Source organism: Protopterus annectens, chromosome 12.part0, assembly GCF_019279795.1.
Source record: "Protopterus annectens isolate FY-2018-M chromosome 12.part0, PAN1.0, whole genome shotgun sequence".
NCBI classification, from domain to species: domain Eukaryota; kingdom Metazoa; phylum Chordata; order Ceratodontiformes; family Protopteridae; genus Protopterus; species Protopterus annectens.
In genome coordinates this window covers 1,348,168,140-1,348,178,686 of record NC_056746.1, presented here as the reverse complement: position 1 = coordinate 1,348,178,686, position 10,547 = coordinate 1,348,168,140, and the positions used below count along the sequence as shown (strand labels likewise).

Genomic DNA, 10,547 nt, shown 5'->3' with positions numbered 1-10,547 from the left:
CAGCCCTTGGACTCTTATACAGATATTTATGAGCCTCAGGTACTCTGTAATACCTGTCTGGCTTAACTGGCGCAGGAGGCAGAGAGTCTGGATTAAGGGAAGCCTCGGAGAAAACGTCTTGAACAACATCCAAAACAGGAGGTATAGCCAAGGGCCTATGTTGTGGTAAAAATAAAAATTCCCTAAGCCTCTTTCGGGAATCTGAGAAATCCTGACCTTCCCATTTAAAATGCTCCCTCATAGAATGCAGGGTTTCTGAAAAAGAAAAATCCTCTGGAGGAGAAGCAGAAGGAGTAGAATCCTCTGCGTCTGAATCAGAATAAGGAGGAAAATCCTGAATGTCTTCAGCCGAAGACTCTGAGTAATCTGAAGCCTGCTCCAAACTTTCCACCTCTGGCTCCACCCTAGGCCTCTTATCAGGAGGGGGCATAGAACCTCTGATTAAAGAAATTAAATCTTCTGCCATTTTAAGCTTGTGTTTTTTAGGCACAGAACCTGCAGAACTAGGACTGACACCCGTGGAAGGCAAACCAGGCCTGCCTTTGGAAGGAGCCTTAGAGACAGAAGGAGAAGGCCTAACCACCTTAGGCAAGGAAGGGAGAACAGTAACCTGAGAAGCCCCCTCAGCCTGACCTGACTCCTGAGAGGCCACATCTTGTAAAATTAAAGTCTCCCCCTGAGACTCAACTGAAACCTCGGCTGGATCCACAGATTCCACCGTAGTTTCTAAAGAACCGGCGTCCGGAACGGACGACTCATCCTGCCTGGACTTTAAAGATTTGTCCTTGCGCTTCTTCGTCGTGGCGGCGTCGGAGGATCCGACGGCATATTATAATTACACCGCCATCGAAGACAAGCCTAGCGCAATCTAACCTACGTTTAATGGTGCGCTTATTAAACCTAGCACAAAGCGACACCCGACTACGTCGTGCTCAGGTCCCAAACAAGGAATACAAAGAGAGTGGTAATCCCTATGCGGTATCTGTTTCCCACAAGAAATACAATTATTCACTTTTTCTGACATCCGGAATTAACTGAGGCAAGAAAAAACAAAAATATTCCCCAACGGGGTACTTAGCCCAACTTGGTTTCGGTCTGAAACTCAGAATGCGAAAATTTCAGAACGCCGAACGGCACTTGCAAACGCTGCTTCTGCATCGGACCATGCGGCAAAAAAGACTGAGGATATGACGTCGGTCATGCGCTTTTATACCCTGACGCTCTGATGTCAGATCTGAGCGCCCATGACCGACGTCAGCCTAATACTTTGGTATTCGGGCCGACCGAGGACAGCGGACTACCCTTATGCAAGGACTGCAGCAATGTGAGATGAAGAACATCTGCTATGAGAGAAACATTTATAGAGGCATATGCCAGACCTACATTACAAAGTTCATTTAACTCCTTATTGATGGGAGTCAGTCTTGATGTGATAATAATTACACCTGTAATGCTAGCCCTGTGGACTTCCCTTGCTTGATTCAGGGTGACAGCATTCAAATGGCAAGCAACACATGCAGTGTTTTTGTCAGAGTAACTTAACAATGGTACTTCCCTTGAGTATTAAATACTATGAAGCACAGTAAATTTGAGAAAATTACTTCAGCTGAGCAAGAAATATAGGAAGCTGTTTTTCTTGTTCATCCGAAAATATTTCCTCACGTTTTGTTTTGTGTGAATCATAAATCGATACAACTTTTATCCAACCGGCTGACAGTCAGGAATGTTACAAAATTAAATGCCTGTTAGTAGGCATTAATGAATTATGAATTGCACAGTCATGGACACTGATGCCATGCTAAGTTCTAATTCTTTTTATGGTATCATAGAGAGAAACGTCTGCAATTTGGATTGGTAGAATTTCCTTGTGGCAGGTTCTTCACCTTCTTAAATGTGGTCAGCACCTCCTCAGTGAAATGGCGCTTGAAGGACAAGAAAGTAAAGTCACCAAGAAGTCAGGTGCAGTGCTTTCAGGTTGGGGATTATCAGGGTTCCCTTGTCCTGAGCTCAGAGATCCATTTGCAAAGTCAGCATGGCAGGTTCTTCACCTTCTTAAATGTGGTCAGCACCTCCTCAGTGAAATGGCGCTTGAAGGACAAGAAAGTAAAGTCACCAAGAAGTCAGGTGCAGTGCTTTCAGGTTGGGGATTATCAGGGTTCCCTTGTCCTGAGCTCAGAGATCCATTTGCAAAGGCAGCACATAAGACCTCACCAATGGATATTTGAATGAAAAGGGAGGAGATAATATTTGGGTCAAAAAGGTGCTCTTAGAGTGTCCTTAGCTCCTCCTCCCATACTTTCTGCATCACCCCCAGGATAAGGAGGATCATAGAGACTGCATATAGAGTGAGAGATGTGTCCTTCTGAAGGAAAGGAATTCACTGCTCAAGCTTCTTTGCATGGTCTTCTAGAGTAGAACTTCTTGAGTTGTTTTTGTTCAGTAAGGCAAACAGATTGATCTCTGACACCACACCTGTAAACAACCTGAAAAAAAGCATCACTGTGTAACATACATTCTTGGTGATCTGCTTAGCTGGTCTGACACAATTCATCTGGGATGGGTGGTAGGCCACCCTTACTATCATCTATTATTAAAGAATAATCGCCCATGCAGTCGTGGTCAGTGTGCCACAGGGGAGGGGTGAAAACAAACCCCTTCCTGCTTGCTGATGCACCACATTCACTAGCAGTGGTCTGTTTTACCTCGTTTGATTTTGAAAAGGCTTGAAGGCTCAGAGAGACTCAATCAGTGCCGTCATCTCCTTTACATTTACAGCTGCACCCCAAACTCCCTGAACACTGATGCCACTTGAGACTGTCCCGTTTGACAAGACTGAAGCATCTATGGCAAGGGTCTGATTGTGGGGTGCCTGATTGAAGGGTGCTCCTTGGTTACATCTGACTTGGTTGGACTGCCATTCTAGATATTTGGAAACACATGGTAGCCATATGAATCATTTCCTCAAGGGATTGCAAATGTTGGTTCCAGTCCATCTTAGGTAAAGCTGGAGTTTTCTCATGAGCATCATTGCCAAAAGGAAAACAGAATTGTGGAGGCCATGAATCACAGTGCCCTCGGAAACACTCTGGCTGTAACCTTTGTCTCTTCTGTCATATACTGAAAGCATTTTTCCAGAGATTCTACCTTGTTTATAGGGAGGCAGGCTCTGGTTGTTGTAATCCAGTAAGGACACAAAGAACACTACTCTTCTGGAAGGGGATAATTTTGACTTGAAGATTTTGAAAACAATCACAGGTGAGACACAGAACCCTCACCACCTCGTCTTAGGATAGTACCTGAATGAACCAGTCATCCAAGTAAAGGTAAATGTGAATTCCCTTGGCTCTGTAATAAGCATTTACTTGAGTCAGACACTCAGAAAAGCCTTGAGTACAGTAGCCAAGCCAAAGGTTAAGGATGTAAAATAATAATAGAAGCTCCTTACTCAAATCTGAGAAAGCACTGATGGTCTCTGTGAGTGGATATCGTAAACAAATACTCTTGAGGTCCAGGCTAACCATAGTAGCTTGAGGGAATAGGGGAGATAAGAGGTCATACAATAGTATTCTGAATATTGGGACCTTGAGACATGTATCCAGGCTGGGCCTCCACAGACCCTCCTTTTTAGGTACTAGGAAGAGCTTTGAGTAGAAACTCCTGCTCTGTTTTGGCACACAGTCTTATTACTCCTAGTCGTAAGAGCTCCTACAGAACTGGAGGCATTGTATGTATTTGGTATTTTGGTATGGGGATTAAATTGCCTGACATCTTTGGTTTTGTTCGGAATTACAGCCTGTAACCCATATAGATAATTTCCATCTTGGCTACCCTTCCTGCTTTCTCTGGGGTAACTGTTAAGGAGGTGGTGAGTTGAGAAGAATCATGTAGTCAATGATGTACCCCAGAAACGATGTAGGGACCTGGGGACCCACATCTCCCTGTATTTTTTCTAATACTGGCCCTACACACACACACACATATAAATATATATATATATATATATATATATGTGTGTGTGTGTGTGTGTGTGTATGTATGTGTGTGTGCGCGTGTACATATTTTACACACACACACACACACACACACACACACACACACACACACACACACACACACACACACACATCTATATAGACAACCGTGTACATATACATACACACACATTCTGACCCTTCTTAACCTATGGAGTATTTTCTTTTTTCTTTGCCTGGGATAGTAGACAGCCCAGACTTTGATGGGCCATTCCTGGCACATCTAAACAGACATCCAACCCAATCAAATCACAGAATTGCAGAGGCAACCAAACAAGCAGTACATGAGTAATGATATGAGCATTGCCCCAAAGGGGTACTTATCGGACTGGTTCTACAGCGGGCCGCCCCGTAACAAATTCTAGATGCGCGCACACAGTGCAGACTTTCTGAACTGTGGCAAGAAAGTTCAAAAATGGTGAAAGCAGACATTGTGAAAGATCGAAAATGGTGAAAGCAGACATTGTGAAAGATCGAAAATGGTGAAAGCAGACATTGTGAAAGATCGAAAATGGTGAAAGCAGACATTGTGAAAGATCGAAAATGGTGAAAGCAGACATTGTGAAAGATCGAAAATGGTGAAAGCAGACATTGTGAAAGATCAAAAATGGTGAAAGCAGACATTGTGAAAGATCGAAAATGGTGAAAGCAGACATTGTGAAAGATCGAAAATGGTGAAAGCAGACATTGGCTTTACACAGGCCTGTCTTGTCATCCCCATGTGGTGAATGTCTGCCCAGCCACAGAGGGGAAGGCTGATGAGTTTAGGAAAATGGGCTGGACAGCAGGCTTCTATGCATCCAAAGTCCAGCAGTATTCACTACTGCAACAATGATCTCTATGAAGCACATTATAATAGCTGTAAATAATGCACTTTTATTCAAAACATGTTCTACAAGTATGGGAATCAAAAATATGTTTTTTTCTTAATCCCAATTGAAAAAATACTTCCTGCATTTAAATGTATCTTTTGAGCATTTTTCTAAATGAATAACTCAGGTAGAAGTGCCTGGCTTCTGTTTCTCTGTTATCTCCTCTGATAACTGTTGTGTATTTTTGCATTCCTTTTTACTGACTACTGTCATATCAGTGTCTGTGGACTCATCGTCCCCCTTTGTTCTCTGACTTTGGGATCCGTCTTGTACCACTGGTGCATCTGTACTATGAATAGTCCCATTAGCTTCCATAGGGAATGTATTAGGTGTCACTGTGTCAGTACTTTCCAACTCCTGAGAACCTGCAACATCAAGTTCATCAGTAACACTGTCTGTTTTCTGTAAAATGACAGCATTTACTTCACTATGAAGCAAGCCTATATCTGCTGTTCCAGCTGGCTGATTAAAGGAACTATCCAGCTGTGGAGATGTGGTTGCTTCCATTCCAGACGGAGGTACTTGTGTTGTTTGTAATGTGGCATACATCTCCTGCGATGTATCTCCACTACTCAGAAGTCCAGTATTTTTCTCCTTGCTAACCAGTACATGAGCATGTTTCACTGACTCTGATCTGGGCAGTGCCAAATCTATAGCGTACTGTTTATTATCTACATTTTCCAAAACTGCTTTGCTGTCAATCTGCTGTCCTATGCACTCCATAGTTCCTTCTTTTCCTACAGCATGTGACACACACTCAGAATGTACTTCCTCTTCACCGCTTAATTTCTTTGTTTCTGAGGTACTGTCAGATGCCGAAGGGTCCTGCTTATTTTTATCCATGTTTTCTTCTTCAGGCTTTTCCATTTTTTTGCATTCTTGTTGAATACTACTGCCTGGCATTTCTGTCATATCTGTTTTGCTGGAGGGACTTTTCCCTGGTTCTGCTTTGTAGCTGTAACTTTCAGATACCGGTGAACAAAGCTTGATATCCATATGCTTCTCTGACCCTGCTTTGATATCACGTGGATGTCCCATAAACTCCAACCCTTCAGCTTGTTGAGTATACGTAACATCATCTAAAGAACAGATCGCTTCTGCATCTTCCCCTTTAACTTTTAAACATTTGACATTACAGCTGCCATCATTCATACTATCAACAGATAGCGACTTCTTACGCTGTCCATCTCTGCTTTCTTTTTCAAATTCCTGCACAGAAGTTATTTCTTGTTCCTCTTTGCACTTTTCTAGTTCATCACTTTCACTGAAATTGCATATATTTTGTCCTGAAAGAATTGTGGCTTGCATGAACTTAGAGTTATTTAACATCTCTGTTTCACTGCCATCCACTCTATCTACTTCTCTGTACTCTTTGATCTGATGATCACTGGCAGTACGGTCCAAAATCTGTATTTCCACTTCAGCGGGACTCTGCTGAGAAGGAACGATACCATCCACATGTTCAGTGACACTCATTTCTTCCTCTCCTTTTCTAGGGGCACTTTTCAACTCACCTTCCTTAAGGATGCAATTTCTAGAGTCAGACTCTGCCAAGTTGAGCTGATCTGAACCTGTTTTACCATCATCCAGCTGTCCCACAGGCTCCACCCCTCCAGAATGGTCATTCTTCCCAATGTCTTCTGGAGACGAGTCATTTGTTGCAGCATCTTCCTGTTTATGTATTAAGTGCTTTATTTTACTGTTACTGTCGTCTACAGACATATCTTGTTCAGTGTGGTCACCAATTGTAAGACTGTGAAGCTTTTGTGCAACATTCTCGTCTTGTATTTTTGATTCAGGCTGGCTGGAAATATTTGCATCAGACACCGAACCACTATTACCCTCACTTTCCTTGATCTTATTTTGCGAGTGAACTGCAGTGGCTCCGGTGTTGCAATGCTTTTGTAAATGCTGATCATTACATTGGTGAAACATGCCAGTGGCTTGATCCTTGCAGACTTCTTCTGGACCTTCATTAGCCACCGTTTTTCTAGTAGGCGACTCACATTCCTCCTCCATTTTGTCCACATCACCTGACATGGTACTTGAAAAAGGATGTCCAGACACCTGTTTTTGATCAGCATCTGCCAAGGACTTCTTTTTGCTGCATTCACTTGAAAGGCTGCAATTAAGATCTTGCATTCCCAATTTATTTTCCTCTTCATGTTTTATAACCGAACCTGAACTCTGGTTAGTGTTTAGAACTTCTCCAGCTGAAGACTTTCCATGCTTATCAGAGTCAGTGAGACGTCGCTTTATAGGACGGCATCCATCCTCTTCTTGTGAAATTGAATGATTGTCTAGATCCTTTTTGTTTCTCAGGTCCTGAAATGCCTTTAATTTGGCAACTGGTGCCCATAAAAAAACTTTAGAAGGATCGGTGTGTTTCCATGCATATAACAGCAGCTCTCTTCGCTGTCTTTTGTCCCGGATACTGAAGACAAAGTAGTCCAGGAGACTATGCCGAACATTCCAGAGCTGATTCTCTTTCAGAACTTCAGTTAAGAAGAAACTGACTAGTGGTGCCTGGTAGTGTTCAAATCCTAACTCTCCCAAACACTTCAAAATACGAGTTATTCGTAAATTGTTGTGTGAACGTCTGAAAAAAGAAAAAAGGGATATTGTAGAGTTCAGTAAAGTACACAATCATCACAACAAATAAAGAATTTAGAGAAAAACAGTTTTACATGAATGGCATGCATAGTAAAGAGACTGAAGTCTCACTCCCACAGCAAACCTGAAACAATCCAATGATCCATTCATACCAACCTAAGTCACCAAAGACTAAACCCCCTCAAATACAGAATGAGGGCCAAAGATGAGTAACATGGTGAAGCACTGGTCTTGATAACTGGATCTGCATAATCTACGCTTTAAGTGATATGTTACTTGTTAAATGAAAAACAGAAGACTTTCACTGTTGCATCATTTATACATTACAAAGACAAATGAGAAAGTGCTTTATGTACACCAAGATGAGCATCATAAATCACAAATCCATGTAGAAATAGTGCCGTTATTAATTACTGCATAGTTTAAATTAATAAATATGAAACCAACTGTACAATCAAAGACCACTGTGTGCATGTAAAAGCTAGAAAGACAGTGCAATGGTAAACAAGGGCTTAAAAAGTAATTAACCATGTAACAACAAACCAAACTGGATAAAATAATAAATGTACTTGACAGCTTTAAATGGTGCTCTCAAGAAGTCCCCAGAATAATTCAACACTGCAAGTGAAGCCAGAATTATTATTGGTTTTAACCGCAAAAAAACAAAGAGAACTTATAAATGAATGAATGAAAGAGCTGCAGGCAAAAACTCAGAGACTGAAAGGTTCTTCTGATGTGCAACAACCACAGTATTTCATGTACTTCCTTTGTGAGAAGAAACTTTTTAATGAAACAATTTTAGTCTGGCCTCATTTAACAAGTTTTATCTTGATACATTTTAAATTTTTGAAAGCTTTCTTCAGCTTTTGTCTGAATTAATAAATTGAATTAATCAACCCTATCAGTCTCACTTCTTTTCAGTCATCACCTGTCTTCATCCAGCTTTATATTTTGGGATCTGAAATCCTAGAATAAGGATTATGTACTGAAAACCCAAGGATGGATTAAGCAATGTCCTTCTCAGATTGTATTAGTGGACAAAGTGTTATGCAACTAATACACTACATCACTACAGGGAAACACAAGACCACCCAGAACTGTTATGAGATGAAGAGCCTCGCCACAATGACATTGCCTTATTTTCTTGTAACACCCATCCAGGAGGGCATTATTGCATTTGGAAAGTGGGCTACTTTTTATTAAAATAAAAATTTGAGAGAGTATGTTTAATAGCACAATTCATCCACCCGAATGGTTTCTGACACAGTAGAGACAGACGTTGATATATCATGGAAATTGCATGTATTTTTTTACTTTATTATTGCTTCAAATTGATTTATCCAAATGCAGACCATTACGTTATTCATGTTAAAAGAGATAGTGGCCTTGATCATTGAATTGTCCTTCAAGAACCAATCCTGTTAATCCTCCAGTGCATGGTGCATTTTATCAACTAGGTCTTTTTGAAAATATGCCGTATGTTACATACTTCAGCTCTTAAAAAGGCAAGATAGCGGATGTGAGAACAATCCCCCCAAATCTATCTATAATTTTGTGCTCCATGTCTGCGGGTGAAACACTGGGGACATTTATGAAAATAGAGATGGAGGAGGTTTGGAGGAAGTTTGAGCCTTTTTCTAGGGTGCTACTGAAATTATGGTAGCTGGCTTAAGTGCCTCTGTCCATATAAAACACTCCCTGAAGGAGCCAGAAAATATGGCCAGTTTTTTTTAAAAGGAGGACCAGAGGGCCAAGGTTCTCCCATACAATTTTGCTGGCATCCTTCAAGACTTCCACCAAGGAACCATCCAGGATGATTTTTTTTTTTTTGAGGGGGAGGGGTGAACCTACAAGTTTTCTGAAGCCTCTCTAAAAGGAAGAGACGAAATCAGACAGCTAAGCTCCATTTAGTTGCACAAGTTTAAGTATACCCTGAGCTGGAAGAGGACAGAACTGCTCTCTTTTCCTTTATCTAAACCTCTGGCTGCAGAATCTACGAGACACTCAATGTGTTTATTTTTCTGAGACCCTTTTTGGGTCTTTTAGACTGATGTTCTGAATCTCAAAACAGAGCAATGACTTAGCAGACAAAGATGCTTGCAGAGGTTGCTAGGGAGATATATTCCCAATATGTCTTCAAGACCTATATGAAGGTTCAAAGACACACTAAGGTAGACAACAGAAGCTCTGAAGTTGAGAATAAGGAGGGTCTAAGATTTGGGGCCAGAAACCTTAGCACTGGCTTGATGCTAGCAAGTTCAATGGCAGCAGAATGATTTCCAGAAAGGGCATACCTCCAGTAAACTTATGTCTATAATGACACCATTGGCACCGAGTAAGGTGATGCTTGAAAAAGTGTCAATATACAAGCCTGTGTCATTGGCATTAACAAAAGGGAAGTGAAATGTCATAATAAAAGGTATATATGGCAGCACCTGGGGAACCAGTGAAGCTGAAACAGATGAAACAAGGATGTTGGCTGTTGCACTGGACGGTGGTGACAGAGTGCTGCTGAACATGAAGCACAAGGTGGGGAGGCCCATCTCAGACAACAAATTCCACCCTGATTATCTTACTCTGGACTTTCAGAATCATTTCTACCGACTTATTACAGTCAATAGGCTGCAAAAGTACCTCACAAAGAGGATCCTAGGCCTTAAACACTTGTCCTATATGGACAGACTCAAAACCCTCCAACTATTCTCGGTCTCATATCGCCTACTTTTCTGCTTGACTTATAAAGCCATGTCTGACCCAGCACCGTTAGAAATACTACATCTAAAGAAATAACAATACCTCTGCACCACACGCACCAGAGATCTCAACCTCATTACCACAATTAACAGAACATACTGGAGGGACGGGTTCATAACCCAGAGACTGCCCATGCTATGGAACAGACTTCCCATAAATGTCAAGCAGAGCACCTTGCTGACCCTCTTCAACAGAAATCTTGATGAGTGGATAGGAAATAGATAATTCACCCCGGGGATAACTCCAGTGGCTCTACTCGACAGAGGCACGGGGGAAC

General features: G+C 41.7%; 1 protein-coding gene across 1 annotated transcript in view; it reads right to left on the bottom strand.

Annotated features, from left to right (window-relative positions):
• Window positions 1–4,884: 4,884 nt before the first annotated feature.
• Window positions 4,885–10,547, bottom strand: part of OGFR (opioid growth factor receptor) — a 513,571-nt gene continuing 507,908 nt past the window's right edge. Inside the window, exon 7 of the mRNA XM_044090398.1 lies at window positions 4,885–7,502. Coding sequence (XP_043946333.1) covers window positions 5,027–7,502 — 2,476 coding nt within the window. The 3' untranslated portion in view covers window positions 4,885–5,026. The remainder of the gene's footprint in view (window positions 7,503–10,547) is intronic.